Source organism: Idiotropiscis lumnitzeri, chromosome 13, assembly GCF_059441095.1.
Source record: "Idiotropiscis lumnitzeri isolate Australia: NSW breed Sydney's pygmy pipehorse chromosome 13, RoL_Ilum_1.0, whole genome shotgun sequence".
NCBI classification, from domain to species: Eukaryota; Metazoa; Chordata; class Actinopteri; order Syngnathiformes; family Syngnathidae; genus Idiotropiscis; species Idiotropiscis lumnitzeri.
Window position 1 is genome coordinate 17,654,102 of NC_142403.1, and position 20,507 is coordinate 17,674,608.

Sequence of the window (20,507 nt, forward strand, 5' to 3'; positions counted from 1 at the left end):
TGAATCCAGTCCCAGAATCCTCTGCTCGTGCGATTCAACATATGTCATCATCATGCATCTGCTATAACGCCACTCTGCGCAATACAGCTGATTTTTTTAAGCAATTATTTCTGATTGGGTTTTTTTTGTTTTACACGTTTTGCACTTTTCAGCTGTTTATTGAATGTTGCGAGAAGAGTGAAACACAAACACAAAAAGCGTTTGAAAAGTTTAAAGCAGAGAATTTTTTTTTTTAACTCATTCACTACCATTGACGGCTAAAGACGTCAAAGATACTTTTTTGTTTTTTTTTACTCGGCTGTTAGTGAATTGAGTTAATATGGTCTCACTTTTATTCCCCACGTCATACGGGGTTCATTATACTTATCTATCACAAGAAATATTAGCAATGAAAAGTCTTACATGGGCTTACATTCCTCACCGCTGGGTGCAATGACACTCATTTTTGTTCATGTCGGTGCCTCCCTCCAAGACCCTCCCATCCCACACCCACTACCATGCCATTGTCTCGTCTCGTGCGTTATCCCACAGCAGCTCAGACAGGCGGGGATCAGAACCCGGTTTGTTCTTTAAGACTTGTGCATACACACATTTCCACAAACGCATACAGTGTGTGAGGCCTGAGAAGTGGCTAAGTCGATATCCACACATGTGAGGGGAGGAATTACATTTACGACTGACTGAGATTAACTCACTGAAAAGAGGGCGTGGAAAAAAACCCGCATGATTCACAAGTTAATGTGAAATAATAATTCATTCAATTTGATGTATGTCACCAAACTCTAGGCTTGAATTTGTGAACACAGCCCATTGCTGCTATCTAGTGGCAACTGTTAACCTGATTATGTCCACGGATGTGAAGGAAAATGAAAATGTGCAATTCATTTGCCAGTAGCCTAAGTATGAAAATATGCTAGTGAGTGATAATGTGAAATCTACTTCAATAATTTACAGGGTGGGCAAAAAGAAGGTACAGACTTTTGAAATTAACTTATTTAAGGAGGGAAGGAAGGACAGAAGAGAGAAAGGAAGGGTTCAATGATGTTATAAAAAAAAAGGAGGAAGGAAACAAGAATGCATGAAAGGAGGGAAGGGAGGAACGATATAGGAAGGAAGGATTCAAGGATGGTGTGATAAAGAAAGGAAGGAAACAAGGTATAAAATATAAAATATGGGAAGTAAGGGAAAATGTGAAGTACGAAAATCGGAAGGTTTCACGAATGTATGAAAGGAATGAAGGAACAAGGAAATATGAAAGGATAGCTATCGAACAGACATAAAAATCATAAACAAATAAAAACTATGCATTGCCTACAAAGGACAACTGCACGAGATGTATAGGAACAGCACGCAAGTATTATTTAACAGCAGTGCAATAGCGGAACCAATGTGATGCTTCTTGTTTCCCATCGCCGTTTAAATCCGAGCGGCAGGGCGGGTTCTTCTGAAACAACAAACATGGCGCCCGAAAAACCAACGCAAGCAACAAGCGGCGTTGAAAATACCTCCACAGATGCAAAAAGGTAATTCATTTATATTTTGCCTTTCTTTTTTTGTCTCAATTGTAACGTTTCCAAGCTGTCTGTATTTCAACGTAATTGGAAACTGTGTGCAATGATCTGATCTCTGTTTTTTTTTAAGTGGGAGTGGCGCTAATAAAACTAACAAGGGTGCAACTGCGAAGAAACGCATTCCCCCTGCTTCTAAAAGTAGGTGTTGTGAAATGTGTTTGAATGTAATTTTATTTTAATTCCTTCCGCTTACTAAACGTGATATAAGTCTTGTGCAAGTTTTAAAATGTTTACATTGTCTTTCTTATTTAGCAAAAGGAGTTGCTATTCAATCTCGAAGCACGCTGGCGGCTGAGAGGACGTCCGTTTCTGAAGTAGGTTATATTCATACGTTGGATTTAAATTCCTTGTTTTTCTCTCCAATTTTTGGGGGGGATTACAAATTAAAATGATGACGTTGTTGAAATTGCTTATCATCACGTTCCTATCCACCCCCCCCTCCCCCGCCACACCCACACACACACACACACACACACAACGCTGAGAAGTGATTCAGTAAATTTGCCACAGAAACCTTCCTCGCCTAAACCCAGCACTTCCAAAGTAAAAGTGGGCACCCCTGTGCGATGCTCCAAGGGTCCATCAGCTTGTGGAACGTGTATGTATTAAACCCATGCATCACTTTTTTTTTTGCAGTGGACCTTCATGCAATTTTGAGTCTACATTGAACCCAATATATAATCTAATAATAAAGTTGCAATTCTCCTTATTTAGCAAGTGGAACCATTGTCCCCTCTCGGTACATGCAAGCTGCTGAGAGGTCATCTCTTTCAAAGGTAATAAAATGGATTTGTATGTTTTTGGTTCAGTTTGTTGTTTAATTATGTGAATGTTTGAAACATAGACATTTTTTTTTTTTAAATTATGATAATAAATTTTATTTAGGTAGAGAAGTCTGCTCGGTGGTTCTAAGTACATCCCCATGAATGTGATTTCTTCCACAGAGTAACTCCCACAAAAATGATTCTGGGCCTTTACAACAGAAGTTCTTGTCGCCTAAACCCAGCCGTGCCAAGTGTGCTCCATCCCGGTGTTCCATGGTCCCGTCAGCTTTTGGAACGTGTACGTAATGAGTACTAACAATTTTTTTTTTTGATGGTCAAGCAAAAATGGAAAGAACACATGATGCTCTGATTTGCGAGCCTGCGTACGATGTCTTACTCAATTGTGCCACTTTCAGCCAAGACGTCACATCCGAATGAGTCTTCAGTCGCTCAAAAGACGGTCCTGCAGTCCACCTTCTCTGACGGACACTGCTTCCGGCCTGATTTTGATATTTCAGCCATTGGAGGTGAACCGAGTCGCCCTTGTCCTCGTTACAAATGCGACTGTCCTTTTTATGGCGTTGTGATCTCTCTCGAAGGTAAAACGGTGCTCAAAAGTGCCGAAGAGGTCGAGAGGAGCCAAATAGGCGACGACAAGGAGTGCATTGAGATGCAAGCGTGGGCTTTGGCTTTTGTCACTGCCAAGGTGAGTGTTTGGCAGGCTGACGGCCATCGAGGTTTTTTTTGTTTTTTTGTTTTGTTTTTGGCACTATTGAGCGGTTGTTTTGACTTTAGATGGCACACAACATGGCAACCAAGCTGAAGCCCGAGGCAGAGGCGAGGCTTCTCCGCATGATGGAGGAAGAGGAGGCGTTGCGCAGCGAGCTGATGGCGAAGAAACAGCAGTACCTCCTCACGGAGAAGCGCCGGCTGGCCAATGAGCTTCTGGATATGCAGGTCAGGGGAAATCCAATCGGAAAAGAGAGAATCTTTTTTTTTTATTTTCACTGTTTAAATGAATAGTTTGCATGTTGCAGAGACAAAAGTGTATTAATCTCGACATAATTGTGCTTTCCTCTCGTTGGAAACAAAACGTTTTGGATATGCAGTACTTTTGTTGTTCAATGGTGAAAAAGATCAATTTGTCTTGCAAATTGCGATGTGAACCCGCTTATTTTGTGCCCCGGATTTATTTTAATAGTAATTATTCGCTCTTTTCATATACAAATATGAGTCATCTTCTGAATGTCTCATCAGATTTCCGATTTGACTCCTGCGTCCGAAGCTGTCAAACCATTCACAGAGTCCTACAAAACTTTGGCCTCGGCTGTCGACACCACCCGACACGTTCTCTCCGTCAAGAACTTCCACATCGCCGGCGACGGGCTGGAATTTCTCGGTGGGTGGCGTATTTCATTTTAATTTAACATTTTTTTTTTTTACGCACATGTGAAAAACTGGCCAGCCGGATGAATGTAAAAGCACATAATGCCCCCCCCCCAGGTAAAGCAGAAGCTTGTTTGAAGGAAAGCGAGGCGCTTCTGGAAGGCTTGACCGAGGGAGATTTCGAGGATAACCGTGTCGCTCTGGCGTGCCTTCAAGATATTAAGAGGGACTCAAAGGACATGTATCAGCAGTTGGCTGGGTGGGTACTCGAGTCAAAGACTCATGAGGTTGTCGCTCATGGAATTTCATTGTATTGTAGTTTTCAATTCCATGCGTACTCACATGGCCTGCTCGCCCACAAATCTAGAGATTTTTGGGTTGGCTTGATTTATTTTATTTTATTTATTATTATTATTATTATTTTAATGACCAAAGAATTGACATGAAAAGTACCATCTCGTATTTAATGAATCAGGGCTATACGAGTTTAACTTTGAATTGAATCGTGGTGACCAAGATGACCACGGCAAAGTATTTGCTCCTTTATTTGCCTCAAATCAAACGTTTCCGACCGGCCAAACAAGCCCCTTTTTCTTGTCATATGCAAGAAAATTTTGGGGGGAAAATTCCTGCGCTTATCTAGTCTCCAGGAATTGAGCTTGCTTGTCATCTTTAGTCATTTTAAATGTCACTAGAGCAGGTGTGGGCAAACTACGGCACGGGGGCCACATGCGGCCCGTTAAAAGTATTAATCTGGCCCGCCAAACTTGAAAAAAATTAAATGAATAAACCTTGTTCATGTTTTATTTTCCAAATACTGTGTTGTGTCAATGTACACGATGAATCACATATCATGTAAATTTGTCCAGACTTCACAAACTTTGTGTCCCCTCCCCAATATTTTAGATTGTGTTCGGAACTGCTGGAGCTGTCATCGCTGCATTCCCGTCGCACCGTGTTGGTCCGGCAGGCTGAGGAGGAGGACAAGCTGGGCTCTGCCAGGGTCCTGGAGCTCTACTGCCCAAAAATGTGACGGCGTGGGAATCCATTTTACATTCGCTTTCCACCACTAGTTTGATGTACATTTTTAAAATAAATCTGAATTAATTAGATTGTTTTATGTGCAGATAGTGGTCATGTTATTTGTCGATGATTTAATCATCATGATGATGACAGAAGTTCACCGGTGAGCTTATTTTAGAGCAGACTACTGGCTACGTACGGCTACGTTCAAATTTTATTTTTATTTTTTTAAACTTTGAAGCTTAAGTACAAGAAAAGGCAAATCATAAAGCATCAAAATGATTTGAAAACAGACCAATATGACTATGCAGCACTTTATTCTTTGTAGCGTTTTTTTGTTGTTGTTTTTTTTTATTTCACCCACTGTTCATGTTTTTAATGGATTGCTTCTTCAACATTCCTAGAAATCGCAATGTTGCGCCACTGGTCTGTGGGCTACTTGTGATCATTGGGGATCTTCTAGCGCCTGCGGGCACTTCTGCTCAAGTCCAGTGATATTCGTCTGTCTATCCCCATTTTTCTATTGTCACTCAATCGTGACCCACTTTTATCAATGTCTAGAATAATAAAGAAAATGTTTTATTTAAATAAAATGCCTCTGAAAATATGTATATTATATCTTACACATACACATTTACAGTACAGTATTTGAGTAAAAAAAAGAATCTAAAACAGTTCAATGAAAAGCAGTGGAGGAATGAGACAGCCAAAATAGGTTATTAAGTGCTCCAGACTTGAACCCCGCACTCTCCTCCTGCTTTTGACAATATCAGTGACAGCCCAGAACAGCAGAAAGAAGAAACAGCTCAAGTCTTGAATCTTCGATGAGCTCCTTTCGCCACTGTTGCACAGCCCAACTGAGAGTAGACAGCATTTGAATGACGTTCGAAGTGATAAGGCAGAATTGTCCGCTAGGTGGCAGCGTGCTCCTTCCAGTAATTGCTGTTTACACCTGTGTTGTACGTAGAAGAAGAATTTGCTACCCAATCGCTAATGAACTGTGGCGGTGCTCCTCGTAACAAGTGAGTTTATACGTTATATATTTTTTTCCAAACCAAAATGCCATTCAGTTGGATTTTCACTTGCTACACGTATGAATGCGATGCACTGCTACATACGATGACGTAGTGAAACTGCAATTTTTGTTGCTTACAAGCTTGATTCGCGCTAGTAATAATGGTTGGTATAACGAAAGCTAGGAAACACGGACGTAATTTATTTAAGAAAAACGAAACGTTAAATGTGGATTAAATGCCGTCTTTAACGCGACATAATGATGAAAACGCGTTTTTTTTTTATTTCATTTTTTATTGCGAAAGTACGGAGCCCCAGACATGTAGCAGCATAAGAAAGAATACTGTAAGAATATGACGCCTATGACGCTGCAGCTTTGTGGAAAAAAATATTTAACGATACAAAACACATTGGTGGTCTAGTGCTTCGCACGTCTGCCTCATATTTCAGTAGTTCTGGAGTGGATTCAAATCTCAGCCCACTCGGGAACTCCCTGTGTGGCGGTTTGCTTGTTGTCACATGCACTTTCCCCTTCCATCTTATCCAAAGTCAACATTCTCCAATTTGGGTTTTAAATTGGATCGGCAAATCAGTTGTTGCTCGATGCAGCTTCTTATATCGTAGGCAGCTGACTAAGGCCAAGCCCTTTCTCAGCAGCATTTAGAAACAGTAATCCATGTCTTCGTTACATCTGTGCTAGATTACTGTAATGCACTTTACTTTGGAGTCAGCCAGTCCTCCCTCAAGCACCTCCAACTGGAGCAAAATGCAATCTTGGCCTCTCTTCACTGGCTCCCAGTGCACTTTAGAGTTCATTTTAAGATGATTCTGTTCATCTTCACGACTTCAAATGGCCTCGCCCCAGCGTACCTCTCCGAGTCCCTTGGTTATAGTGTCTCAAGTGTCGTTCTGTTTCCCCCGAGCAGCTCCAACTCCCTGCAGAACGATGCACGAGGACGAGGGGAGAGAAGGTGGCGTAACCGTGGACGTGGGCAAGCCCGCCACATTGAAGACGTCAGAGCCGTTCCCGTGGGCGTCTGCCAAACCATGTGTCCCGCGAGGGAGCTCCACAAGCGAGAGTCCCAGAATCGCCTGCACCGCTTCGAGATGGTGGCGGGCACGGAGAAAGACCGCAGACCTCGAGTTGACCCCCTGCGTGCCGTCAAGGAGTATTCCAGACCAGCGGCTGGGAAAGACGCGGCGAACTCCACTGACCTCCGCCCCCCTGCTGTGTTGTTGAAAACTGTGTGTTACCTCATTGATGAGGTGGCCGCGTCTCCTCATCTGCATCCTTGGACTGAGGCTAGTAGTTTTTTTTTTTCATTTGTGTATTTCTGTGCTACTTTTCGTGACGTTAAAGCATTTTTTTCGGGGTGAAAAAAATCTAAATCGTTTATTATTTTTAATAAAAATAAAATTGGCGTTTTAAAATCATATCACTAGCTCTATCGGAACACATCCTAAACACTAAACATCAATTTTGCATACATGTTGCAGGTGTATAGCTTTGTTTTCAACCGCCTGCGCAGCGTGAAGCAGGACATGATCATCCAGAGGGCACACGGGCCGGACTGCGTGGCCATTTTAGAGCGGATGGTGCGCTTCCTCATGTACGCCTCATACCGGCTCTGCGACGAACCCCTGCGACTTTTTGACCCCTGCATCAATGACACGCACCTCCGGGAGAACCTGAGCCGGTTGCTGGACTGTTACACGCACGGGACCGGGACGCATCCCAACCAGGAGGAATTCCAGGCTCTCGGTTTACTCTATAACTTGGGTGGGTTGCTAAATGTTTCTGTTGGCGCGTATGTGTGTGAGAAACCCAGAATCATATATTTCTCCTCAAATCACTCAAAGGTTCTCCTGGAGCCATGCAGCACATCATGGAGCTTCCGGCACCACTTCGCCGCGCCCCCGCCGTCACGCTCGCCGTCGCCATTAACCGTTCCTTCCTGGAGCGGAACCCGGTACGTCTGCTCCGCTCCGCCCGCCGCCTGAGCTTCCTGCAGGCCTGCGCTTTGCACCGCCACGTGACGGCGAGCCGGAAGGACCTGCTGCTCGTGTACAGTCACGGCTACAGCAGCCGCAACTGTCGCTTCCCGCTGGACGCGCTGTCCGAGCTCCTCGCCTTGGAGAAGAGTCTGACGAGCACGCTGTGTCAGGCGTGCGGCGTGGAGGTCAACGAGGACGAGGAGGTGGTGTTCTCCAAGGCCTCTTTTGCTGAGCCACAAGGGAAATTGTTCTGCTCTCTTTATCACAACGTCGTGACGGAGAAGCAAAAGGACCTCACGATTGGCGGCATCATTCACGGCTGTTCGACAAAAGACACGAGTTAAATCTGAATCATGATGATGCTTGTTGCCAATCTTGTTGTAAACTTGCGCCACAATAATGAACATATTGTTCAGTTTATACGGATATGGCGTCTTGTGTTGGCGTCCTTTTTTTTTTTTAATGCCAGAGGTATTTATAAAGCAATTTTGTGTTAGAATGCTTGTTTTTAATTTTCAATAAATGTTGTACAAATTAACTGTTCGGGATGTGAGGACTCAATCTAATCTTGGAACGTTGCAACTCAATATCTTTTAAAAAATGCTCGTAGCAGAATCTTGTCTGTCATTTTTGTAAAAAAACAAAACAAAAGGATTTTGTTTTAAAAAAAAAAGACTGTTTGTCGAAAATCACTTTTTTTTCGGAAAAGGTAATTAAAATTTTTTTTTCAAGAGAATTTCAAATCAGTTTAAATTTGTGTTGTAAAAATTAAGCCATAGCCCTGGTATATGTATACTGTATATTAAAATTTAACCAAACTGAGCTGAACTCGTAGTGGCGCTGCACCTCTCGTTGGCCAAAGTGCACATTCCCCTTCTGTCCGCGTGGTGGCAGCATAACACTATCGCGCCGTTCTCTGCTGACCAAGAAGGAAACGACTACTTGACCACATTTTTACCTGCTTTTCTTTATATTATTTATTTATTGAAAAAAATGTCACAGTTTGCCTCGCGCGAGTGGCTGTCGTTCCGTTTGCGCACAACAGAATAAAGCTACACAGTCACAGAAGCACGTGTGGAAAAATGGTGTTGAACACACAAGTCGCAATGGGACGTTTCGACGTTCGCGCGTGCGTGCTCGCTCAAGCGTGTGCTCGTGCAAGTATGTGCGACGTCCTTTGAGTTGCAGGTTTCAGTCAGTCCCGGGCAGTGAAGCAGAGAGGATCTCCTCTGAGCTGCAAGCTAACCCGAGACTTCTCTACTTTATCTCCTCTTTTATTTTTGTTTCAGTTTTTTGTTTTTTTTTACATTGGAGTTGTTCTGCGGTGAAGTGGGGGGGAAAAGCTGCTTGGCAATTTTGTAATGCTGAAGTCCGAGCGAAGGGAACCGAGGCGGCTGAAGAAGCCAAGGAGAAGGCACATGGGACAAGGGCACGACTGATGATCTTTGCAATCGAGCCGTCGAGAGCAATGAAGAGACTGAGGGAGTTCTAAAAAAACACAGTTGATAAATATCCACTGAAGTTTTTTTTTTTCGTCTGTGCATTGGAGGTGGGGGGCACATCAGAAGCCCTCCTTGCGACGAAAATGTTGGGTTTGACAGCTTTGAGCCTCCTTGGGTGGACTTTGTTCATGAGCACAGTGACCGCGACTGCAGTACAAGACAAGGGGTAAGTATCTTATTATCTTCCAAAAAATATATATTCATAATAATAATGCATGTGTTCAAGAGTGGATATAAAAAGCGTGTAGGCTTGTGCGCACTCACTTCTCGCAAGATAAATACTTGCCTGATAGCAAAATATTTCTAGGGATTTATTTATTTAATTCTTCCAAAAAAATGGTTAATGGACCCAAAAATAAAAATAACTCAAGGTAAAGCGTATCATTTCTCATCCAGGTCCAAAGGAGTTGGTGCCAAAGCACCCCTAGGTGCACATGCCTGAACAGTCATGTTTTTGGAATGCACGAGAAAGTGAAATACCTGAAGAAATTGGCGAACTCAGCAGAGTTTCGTACTCGTGCTGCCATAGCAGCCCGGCCGATTAATCGGCTGATAGTAGATCTTAAAAGTTTCAAATAATATCACGTGACAAAATATATTTAGAAGTACTCGACCATCACTACACATTTTAAAAATAGACTTTAATATGTTTTTCATTAATTGCCTGATTTTCGGAATCTGCATTGACCTAAAAATAAATACACGTCATTCGGGCACAAGTTATAATTATTCCAGCACAGTTTGTATTTGATGGAAGGATTTATGCTTGACATTGCAACGTTTTTCCTCGTGATAAAAAAAATATTTACCAGAGTTTGAGCGCAAGTGTTGTCAACTTTGGGACAAACTTGAAATGAAACCGTTTTAGTGAGAAGGTCACGTGACTCCATCGTTAAGCACCTGATCCAGGGGGGCGGGGCGGGGCTCACCCGAGAGTTGCTTTTTTCCCGCCCATGGTAGATCAAAAGAGTCCATTTCTTGTTTTTTTTTTTTTTTCTTTTTTTTTTTTCCTCCTCCCCTCCAGAGGATTTTCTCATGACTCGAACTCTCAAGCTCTCAGGAACTGCACTTGCCTCTGGCTGTAATGCCGCAGCGCTGTAATGCCAACCACCTGATCCTTCTCTCAGGCATGCAACAGGGTGTGCTCACTCCTAATTTCAGTGAGATTCAGTAGGAGGGGGGGAGCCATGCGGCTTATGGGATTTAGGACGAAATTGAAATGTGAAGAACTGCACATGCTACTTACAGCAGGAGTTGTGAAACTTTTTGTCTCCATGGATCCCAAACAAGCATTCCTAGTCACGTTTATTGGACTCGTTGCCTGTCAATCAAATAGGAAGATAATTGAATGAATGCCCTGTAATGAAAAACCTCTTTTTTTTTTTAACCACAGCGCCATCTGCTGGATGGGGTGGTTTTGACCCTAATGCAAAATGGCCACCGGAGCCCCCACTCGATGCCAGATGGCAGTCAAGTCTTTCATCCAGAGACTTTAATTAGTCGTTTATTTTAATGTTCAGTTCTGTTTTTGAGCATCAAAGCTTGGCCTTTGCACTGTGACCCGAGTGACGGGCCCCCTTCCTTCAATTAAATGTCAGAACGAGCGTGTGGAATCTTTGTGGTTACCTTGTTGCAAACAGACTTCAAGGTGGGGGGTTGGGGGGGGGGGGGTGTTGTCTGCTGGTCCAGCCGAAAAAATAATTCCAGAGAAAGAAAAAGTACAGATACTTGTTTAAAAAAAACAATCTTCCCAAGATCTAACTCTGGCCAGGGTGACTTTACCTCTTTCTGTTTATGTCTTTATTACCCTGCATCTTCGTTCTCGGATGTTGAGAAAAGTAACGAGCCTGTTTCTACAAAGCGAGAAGTTGAATGTGCATACGATGCATTTCAGCAGTAAAAGTAAAAAAAAATGTAAATATAAATGAAAGAAATACTCAACATGTATGAAGCTGGAAAATCTAAAAAGAGTTGGCAATAAAAGCAAATGATAATTTGTGCCATATTTGTTAAAACATTTATGACTTTATTGGACTGTAGCACATGATTAATATTTGTTAAAAAAAAAAAAAAGTTTGGACAGCATGTAAATGAGGTGGTGCCCGCTAACAGCGTCCGTTGAAGCCGATCAGGTACGCAACTTTTGCTTGTAAGAAAGCCCATCAACTCCAACGGGTCAGTAGGAAGGGGAAACGTTGACGTCCACTTCCTGTTTGATTTGCAGCAAAGCCGCCATCCTTGCAACTATGCTGCAGCGAGCACGCCGACTCCCCGAGGCCTGAACTCCTCTCGTCTCGAGCAGAGTTATTATTCTCTTTTTTGGCCTTTTGTCATCTAGAGCATTTTGTTGTTCTGCTTGTCACGATACGTTGCTGGCATAAATTGCTGAACAACTAAGATGCATTCGAAGTATGTAAGTAATAATTGCGAAGCTTAGCGGAATTCATCGGTTACTTTCACCGTTCTCTCCTCCCAAGGGGCTACTTGGTGGCCGCTCCTTCTGTGTTCCGAGCAGGCGTGGAGGAGAGCATCAGCGTGACCATCTTCAACGCCAAAGCGGAGACTCGCGTGCAGGTTCAGCTGTCCGTCAAGGGGCAGGTGGTGGCTCACAGCCATGGCGCCGTGCTCGGTGAGAGAGCGTCCTTTTCACCGTCATGGCTTTGCCAAAACATTTATGTTTAGTTAAGATGATATTATTGTAATACAGATGAATTGATTTTTTTTTTTTTTTTTTTTTTAGTAATAGTGTATTAAATCACAATCACACTGTTGTGGGAGAACTATTATTAGTTTTTTTGAAAATGAATAAAAAAAAAAATATATATATATATATATTTAAATTTGCTCTTCATGCTAAGGTCATTGTCGTTGCTTATAAAATGTTCTTTTTGTTCTGTCATGGAAGTGAATGCATTCTTCACTTTCAAATTACGTAATTTATCAGAAAATTAAAGTGGGAGCATACCTTTTATCCTGATTTTATTTTTTTTTTGTATAACAATAATGACACTTGTATGATTGTTGCGTAGCCCTACAAAATATAGAAAGACACACAACCAGAAACTATCCTAATTGACCCTTTTCTCCTTTTTTTATTTTTCTACGTATGTTTTAGACAAAGGCACCATCAAGCTGAAGGTGAGTCCATTGTCGTTGAAATGGTATAAATTGGTTGAGCAATGTGGAAGGAGAAGGTCTGAGGCGATTGAGGAATTTAGAAGACACACAACAGAAACAAAATTGGGATAATAATCGCAATACTAATAATGTTTGTTGTGCAAAACAACAATCTGTCCGTGTCAACTATCACCATAACAAACACTTCAATCCTTCCCCCATTGACCTAATTTGCTTTTGGTAATCCTGTGTTGTGTGTGCGCGCCGCCAGGTTCCCTCGGGGCTGAGAGGCCAAGCCCACCTGAAGCTGTGGGGCAACCGTCACCTCGCGGAGGGGGGCTACATCTTTCACAACTACACCACCGTCACGGTGGAGAGCAAGGGCACAGCTGTTTTCATCCAGACTGACAAGCCCGTCTACAAGCCCAAACACAAAGGTTCTCCTCGGATAGTGCGCCCGCTAATTCATCACATGATCCACACGCAAGTTTTTTTTTTTTTTTCTCAAAGGCCTTTTGAATAGGGATCAATCACTATATGTGTATTAAAAAGATGCGGTCAAGTTGAACTAAACTAAAAGGTATTTGGTAATTATATGCTCCCGCATGAATGTAATGTAGCATATTAAATACTGTAAAAATAAATAAATGAAAAAAATAAATACATTAAAAAAAAATAATAATAATATATATATATATATATATATATATATATATAAATACATAAAATATATATTAAGTATTTATTTTTTTTCATCTATTTATTTTTTGCAGTTTTTTTTTATTCCGCAAAACAAATTAAATCCGCTTGAAAAAGAAGTTTAAAAAAAAAAAATGTAGTGTCCATCTACATAAGAATTCTTTTTATCGAAAAATTTACCCATTTATTGACTGACCCTCGTATTTTAAATATGGACAAAATATGTGCAAAATACATCTTTTGTCTTTATGTATTTTTATTTTTCCAAATACATTTCTCAAAAGATCCACGATCCTGCAAAAGGTTTAAACACTTTTTTTTTTCAAATGCAAAGGGCTCTCTTGCATTAAAAAAAAAAAAAGACCATTCAAGGACAGCACAAAACTGCGGTACAGCCAACCAACTCATTTTGTGCATTTTTTATCCTCCTTTGCACTGTTTGTCCGTTTTTTTTTTTTTTTTTAGTGATTTATTTTGTTATTAAAACAATCAAACATGGCCAGAATTTATAGACTCCATCATAAACACAATGGCAAATTCCTCGCCCAAACAGGGACATAGCGTACACGTTAACTATGTTGTGTTTCCGTGTCTTCAGTGCTCATCAACGTCTACACAGTCACGCCTGACTTGAGGCCAGTTAATGACAAGGTAACGTTCATTTTCATTTGACCTTTACTTGTGTCACCGCAAAAAAAAAAAACAACAAACAAACATGCTTTCACTTGTGTTTACTTGTGCGCGTGACGTTTGTGTTCCCACCGCTAATTGGTGGGGATTAAGCTCCGTGACCTGGGTCTGCCCGGGTGCCGAGGCATGTACAGTACCTATTTACAGAAGCCCAGCCCGGCTCGTTTCTTGTGGAATGTTCGAACCAAATATACTGCACAAGTGTGTTTGTTGATGTTTGGAGCTGCCTGTGAAAAGTGAAACTGTTACAGCGGATGTGGGCAAACCTTTGTGCTCAAGGGTCACGTTTTTTTTTTTTTTTTGTTCATTCTTAGATGGATAAAGTAAAAAAAAAGTGGTGTATGTAGATTAGAATTTTTTAAAATATAATAATCATCATTTTTAGTGTTATTCGTAGTTTGTTTCAATTTTGTTCATCCTCTAATTATTTGTACAATTTTGAAAATATTACTAACAATTTCAATGAAAATTTAGTTTTATTGCAATATTATATTGATCATTTATTTAATAAAATAATAATTTATTTTTCAATGTAGTTTTTTTTTTTTAAATTTAATTAAATTATTTTTTTTACAGTTATTTTGTAAAATAAGCATTTGTTGGACGTGCATGTACATTTGTTACGTTTATTGTTTTATTTAAAAAAAAAAAAAATTTCCAGGCATTTTTAATTTATGCAACCAAAGGTTTGATGTCATATGTAACTTTGTCTTCTCCCTCTCATTACTTTTCTGCAGATGGAGGCATACATTTTGGTGAGTGGAGTCAGGTGGGACCACCCAGGGCTTGGCACCAGTGGGGGGGGGGCAAGGGGTTCCCGCATCCGGTCAAGGGGGGAGCACAGCAGCAGGTTACAGAGCGAGGAAAAACAGGGACGCCCACCTCGATAAGTGTTGAACAGCGCAAATATAAACACGGCGTGAAATCGAAGCTTCGACAAGGAATTAGTGAATAAAATTTCATGCAAGAAATATTGGAATTTTGACTATTCCCTATTTATGATGTTTGTTATTTTTTTAAAAAATGTTTTCAGGATCCAAGGGGATCCAGGATGGTGCAGTGGAAGGGACTCAAATCAATCTGCTGTGGTGAGCCGTACTTTGAAATCGCTTTTTCTCGCCATCATTTTTATTCAGAGGATAAATAAATCTTCATTTTGGGGAATTTTTTTTTCACGTTTAAAAATCATCCAAATTTTGCGTGCTAACATATGGGAAACGTTGATGGGACGAGTTTTTACAGAGTCTACAATATGTACTGTATTTTCTATACTGTGCTATAAAAAGCTTGCAATTTTATTTTGGTGTTCAAATACAATTATCACGTTTAAACAGGTTTATATATATTTTTTAAATCATCATTTTCTCTGGATAATAAAGTAACATGACTGGACTGTTCAATCTGGTGAAAAAGTTCATTTCCGGGAGCCTCTCCTGGCACCTCTTATCTTGGACTAAAAGCAGAATTCTCTCTCGTGCAGGGATTGTCAACATGAGTTTCCCTCTGTCTGACCAACCCGTGTTTGGAGAGTGGTTTATCTTTGTGGATGTGCAGGGCCACATGTACAACAAATCATTTGAAGTGCAGAAATACGGTGAGTACTATGAACTCATTCACTACCAGCCGAGTAAAAAAAAAATTTATCTTTGACGTCATTAGCTGTCAATGGCAGTAAATGAGTTAAAAGAAAAAGAATTAAAAAATGTTATCCATAAAAACAGTCGGATGTTTAAATAGTGTTCTGCTTCTCTCAGTCATCCCCAAGTTTGAGTTAACCGTCGATCCACCCCGCTACATCCGTGATCTGAACACATGTGAGCAAGCCACTGTCCGGGCTAGGTCAGTTGCAGAAATGAAGAATTTCCATAATGTCAACTCATATGTCTACAATATAAAGACGTGTTATTCATAACACCTTTCGTGTATCGACAGGTACACGTTTGGAAAAGCGGTGTCGGGGAAGTTGAGCGTGAACATGACGGTGAACGGCGTGGGATATTATCGTCACGAGATGGGCCATCCTGTGATCAAGAACATGGAGGTCAGTTTTGTTCGTCACATCGACGATTACGATTGGTAAGATGTGGAATTTATGTGAGAGAGAGAGAGAGAGAGAGAGAAAAAAATAAATATGATTTTGATCACCTATTCTGGTCATCATCATCGTTTGCTTTCCCCAGATGAAAGGCTCGGCAAATTTCAGCCTGTGCGTCAAAGACATGATGCCCGTGGACGTAGCCGACCACTTCCGGGGCACCGTCAGCATCTGGGCCTCGCTCACCAGCACGGACGGAAGCCGGCAAACCACCTTTGACGATTCCACCCCGGTCCATAAGCAGCTTATTGATGTTCGCTACTCCAAGGACACGCGCAAACAGTTCAAGCCGGGTCTGCCTTACAAAGGGAAGGTAAGACGCGCGATGACGGAATTTGATGTGCGACGGCGGCCTTTGCTACGTGAATTTACATTGGAAGTCTTTTTTTTTTTTTTTTCCCCCTCTTCACTTGTGTTTAGATTGAGGTGACTTACCCCGACGGGAGCCCTGCTGACGGCGTGCGGGTGCGCGTGAAGGCCGAGTTGTCCCCCAAAGACAATGTCTACACGGCGGAACTGATCTCCGAGGACGGTCAGGCCACCTTTGAGATCCCGTCCATCCCGACCGCGGCCCAGTATGTGTGGCTCGAGGTTTGTGGCCTTTGTTGCTTGAGACATCGCTCAGATACCTTCATTGCCTCCCAGACAGTCGGAATTTTTCAAAAAGACTAAATTCGTCTAACTCGGTGCTTCTCAACAAGGAGAGCGCTACTGCCAACTAGTGGGGCGGATGTGCAATTACACTTCATTGTAGTACGGCGGGAAAAAAAGCATGTTCCCCAGAGTCATACGCGCCCCCCTCAGCATCGCACCACGCCTCCCTCCCCAGGGGGGCCCGCCCCACTATTTGAGAAGACTTAATGTGCTCAACCTATATTTTAAAATTGCCGCCATGTAGACGAAAGTGACGTCCATTGAAGGCAAGACGGTCGGGGACCAATACCTGCCCAGCTACCTGTCCATCAGCAGCTGGTACTCCCCCAGCCGATGTCACATCCAAATCCAGAGCCCTGGCACCCCACTCAAGGTCGGTTCTACTTCCTTCATGTACTGCAGACCACTTACGAATAAATATTCCTCTCATGTTGCTGACCAACATCTTAGCAAATGACTCACTGGTGCATACTTTTGCGTCTCAGGTCGGCCAAGAGGCAGAAGTGGCGCTTAAATCCACGTGTCCCTGTAACTTCACCTTACACTATGAGGTGGCGTCCCGAGGGAACATTATCCTCTCGGGCCAGCAGGCCACCAATGTCACGGCCTCGCACCGAGAAAAACGGGCCACTGTCACCTTCGACAAAAATATTCCCACCACTCACTCGCCTTTGTCTGCCGCAGGTAAATAAAGTATTTCGTCTCGGTGGGGGTATAGTTATGACCTGACAAGACTTCGATCAAACGCGGTTGCCGTGCTCGTTGGGCGCATAATACAAGTTTTGCTTTTTGTGATACTCAGGCCCTTCGTCGCAAACGGAGATGGACAGCTGCATGTCGTATCTGCGCTTCACCGTCACTCCCAGCATGGCGCCGCTCAGCCGTCTGCTCGTCTATTACGTGCGGGAGAATGGCGAGGGCGTCACGGACAGTCTGCAAATCTCCGTCCAGCCCACCTTTGAGAACAAGGTTTGTAGGGACGCGTCTGCTTATTGCTTCCATGCTATGATGGCGAAACAAATTGGTGAATTTCTCCCATAAAATAACTTATTTGATAGAAAGCCAGTTTTAAAATCAGTAGCCAGTAAGTAATTGTTTTTTCAACAATTTTTAATTTTTTTGGGGGGAGAAAGGGGAAAATTGGTAACAAATAAATGGCAATATAATGTTGTTAAAAGGAAAGAAAAAAATTGCTAGAAACAGGAAGTTGACGCACATGATTTGCCCTTTGCGGGCCACATAAAATGAGGTCACGGGCCAGATTTGGCCCCCGGGCCTTGAGTTTGACACCTGTGGTTTAGTGTTTTCACAATACGGTGTCCTTTTAGTCTATTTTTAACTTATTATATTTGTCCTATGTTGTCATAGGTTAAACAAGTATCGATTATATCGTCCCTAATTTCAAGCAGAACGTCCTAAAAATACACCAATTGCTGACGTACACCAGAGGTAAAGTTTCAAACAAGTCCCAAGTTACTGTGCCAAAAGTCAGGCAAGTCACATCAAGTCCCCACAAAATTTTCAGCAAGTGGAGTCAAGTCTTTGCTTGGGTTAAAGCAAATCATCAGTCACGTCACACACTCTTGCTCAGTCTCAACATATCTTTTCACACATTAGCCACTTTGCACTATTTGTACTTTTGTTCGTTAGCTGTACAAACGCATTCAGGATCTTTTTTTTTTTTTTTTTTAGTGGTCCCTGACCAGTCTGCGTTTTGTCTTTTTGTCTTCTCGGTTAAGCGCGTAACTGACAAGACGCTTAGCTAATGTTTGACTTGCTAGCAGTGAGCTAAACTGTGAAGTTAGCGTAGCTAACCTGTCTTTTGTAGGTTTTACGCTGATTTTCAAATGTAAACCACAATTTGAGTTAAAAAAAACACTTGCAGTACTTTATTTGGTATTCAAAAACTATTTTAAATTGATAAATTACCGGAGTCTCTGCGTTACAACCATCTACGAAGAACTCTTGACGCAAGGTGCTAATAGTCTCGGTCGCATTACGCTAGCATTAAAACCACAAGCTAGCAAAATGGGTAAAAATAAAAAAAACAGACCACATACGTCTGCCGAAGCACGTGATTGGCGATTAATGGACTTTTAGCTGTAATCGTCATTGCGCTGTGGTAAAGTCGATGTTTTGGCTAGTTGACTAACAACTCTTAGTGAAAAGAGATACTTTGTGAAAGGGGACTCAACGCAAACAATTTCTTTACAAGAATATGTTCTATGGCGGCCTACTTAGTCGAAACACAGAATTTGGATTAATTTCGTTTGTGGAATTTGAGTTAAGTGGTAAGATCCTCCTGTTTTTAGCAACGTATGAGGGCGGCCATTTTGTCACTTCTATCGGCGGAAATTGACATCACAGTTGCTCACTGCTCAGTTGACGACCAATCGTGGCTCAGAACAATTCAGAAAACAGATGAGCTGTGATTGGTCATTACGCTAATATTAAAAACCACAAGCTAGCAAAAAAAAAAAAAAAAATCTTTGTAGGTCATGTATGTGTGTTGCGGGCAAATTTGCGCACCAGCTCAGCGCTCGCTGCAAACCCAGTAAACAAACAGCTGTGCTGGCCGGTGTTAGCTGCTAAGTTCCTGCCTGCATTAGGTGGAGTTAACTCCCTGAAGTATTTACAGCTCCCTGGTATGCCATTACAACACTCGGCCTGTGTGCTCGCGGCGGGAAGGAGGGCGGGTGAGATGTTGCAAAGGCATGACAAGACAGAGGCCGTGCTGGGCCGCAGGCGGATGAGGGGAGAGGATGACAGGTTGCGCCATAGTGAAAGGAAGCCAGCGGAACTCATTAACTAATTTGTGGCTGTGCGCCGAGAAAAAGTGGTTGTTGGTGCGGAGGGCGTGGGGTGGGGGGGGGGGTTTGAGGTTGTAATTTTAATTTGACAAATTACGACGCCCCCCATCGCATATTCGCAGTTCATTACTCACAAATTCAACGTTTCCCATTTCTTTTCTTTGCCCTCAGGTGGCGACAATGCTCTTTGAATTGAGGCAAAAAAAAATATCTAATCGTCATAACAGTTTTATCATGTAAAGCACAGCTCTCAAACTCAAGGCCCGGGGGCCAGGTCTGGCCCGCAACTTCATTTTCTGTGGCCCGCAAAGGGTAAATTATATGCGTCAACTTCCTGTTTTTTTTTTTCCACTTTTAAGAACATAGAGATATTAGATATTACCATTTGTTGCCAATCCTCCCCTTTTAAAATAAATGGAAGAATTGTTGAATAATTACTGAGAGGCTTTCTCGCAATTAATGTGTATGTGATAACGTGATTTATTTATTTTTTTTGCAGACCAAAAAACACTTTACAAAGAATTTTTTCTGTGCCTTTTAGGAGGCTGTAGCAGGTTAATTTCCATTCGTGACAGTGAGGATAATTTGAATCGAGTGTTTTGAGTTACAAGCATGGTCACAGAATGAATTAAACTCTTATCACGAGGCGCCACTGTACTTTTCTCTGTGGTCTGCGTTGCAGGTGTCCGTCTCTCTGTCCACCAATGAGTCCATGCCAGGTGACCTGGTGAGCTTGCACGTCCATGCAGAGAGGGGCTCGTGTGTTTGCGTGGCCACTGTGGACAAAAGCCTTTACTTGTTGAAGCCAGATTTCCAACTCAGTCCGGACAAGGTTGGTCTATATCCAATCAGAATTTAGCTCGCTCGTGTTGCCGGGCAGATTTCACAATTCCAGTAGGACGCACTATTCTTTCCGAGGCCTTCAGATAAAATTGTATGGGAATCCGTTCAGTTAAAGTCAAGGGGCTTTCTGATTGGATAGACAGCTGCGATAGCCAATCAGATGACGAGTTGATGGCCTTCTCGCTGGCCTTACGCTGAAGGTGGCAAACGCGTTTTGTGATTGGATACTCACTCGTGAGGGGGCAGTGCTATGAGGAATCAACACACCTGAAAGTCGTAACTGGCGACCGTTCGAAAATCTAAAATATATTTTTGCTTTTGTAAACCACATTGGCCGAAGGAAG

The 20,507-nt window shown here is 42.3% G+C and overlaps 3 protein-coding genes across 3 annotated transcripts in view; all 3 read left to right on the forward strand.

The window, feature by feature from the left end:
• Positions 1-1,384: 1,384 nt before the first annotated feature.
• On the forward strand, positions 1,385-5,174 carry haus8 (HAUS augmin like complex subunit 8). Its single transcript, XM_088313533.1, has 12 exons — positions 1,385-1,523; positions 1,642-1,709; positions 1,824-1,885; positions 2,082-2,169; positions 2,286-2,347; positions 2,516-2,633; positions 2,752-2,862; positions 2,935-3,041; positions 3,131-3,292; positions 3,593-3,734; positions 3,839-3,980; positions 4,628-5,174. Exons 1-12 carry the CDS (start codon positions 1,393-1,395, stop codon positions 4,752-4,754), a joined length of 1,320 nt encoding a protein of 439 aa, XP_088169659.1. The 5' UTR covers positions 1,385-1,392; the 3' UTR covers positions 4,755-5,174.
• A 516-nt stretch (positions 5,175-5,690) lies between these two features.
• On the forward strand, positions 5,691-8,296 carry sac3d1 (SAC3 domain containing 1). The gene is made up of 4 exons (XM_088313549.1): positions 5,691-5,766; positions 6,685-7,060; positions 7,256-7,538; positions 7,619-8,296. The coding sequence occupies exons 1-4, from the start codon at positions 5,738-5,740 to the stop codon at positions 8,095-8,097; spliced, it is 1,167 nt and encodes a 388-aa protein (XP_088169675.1). The 5' UTR covers positions 5,691-5,737; the 3' UTR covers positions 8,098-8,296.
• A 663-nt stretch (positions 8,297-8,959) lies between these two features.
• cpamd8 (C3 and PZP like alpha-2-macroglobulin domain containing 8) overlaps positions 8,960-20,507 on the forward strand; it is a 38,136-nt gene continuing 26,588 nt past the window's right edge. Inside the window, exons 1-16 of the mRNA XM_088312583.1 lie at positions 8,960-9,421; positions 11,733-11,884; positions 12,371-12,393; positions 12,644-12,809; positions 13,670-13,722; positions 14,499-14,516; positions 14,795-14,849; positions 15,242-15,355; positions 15,516-15,600; positions 15,694-15,802; positions 15,942-16,169; positions 16,277-16,447; positions 16,755-16,883; positions 16,996-17,194; positions 17,313-17,479; positions 20,003-20,152. Coding sequence (XP_088168709.1) covers positions 9,339-9,421; positions 11,733-11,884; positions 12,371-12,393; positions 12,644-12,809; positions 13,670-13,722; positions 14,499-14,516; positions 14,795-14,849; positions 15,242-15,355; positions 15,516-15,600; positions 15,694-15,802; positions 15,942-16,169; positions 16,277-16,447; positions 16,755-16,883; positions 16,996-17,194; positions 17,313-17,479; positions 20,003-20,152 — 1,902 coding nt within the window. The 5' untranslated portion in view covers positions 8,960-9,338. The remainder of the gene's footprint in view (positions 9,422-11,732; positions 11,885-12,370; positions 12,394-12,643; positions 12,810-13,669; positions 13,723-14,498; positions 14,517-14,794; positions 14,850-15,241; positions 15,356-15,515; positions 15,601-15,693; positions 15,803-15,941; positions 16,170-16,276; positions 16,448-16,754; positions 16,884-16,995; positions 17,195-17,312; positions 17,480-20,002; positions 20,153-20,507) is intronic.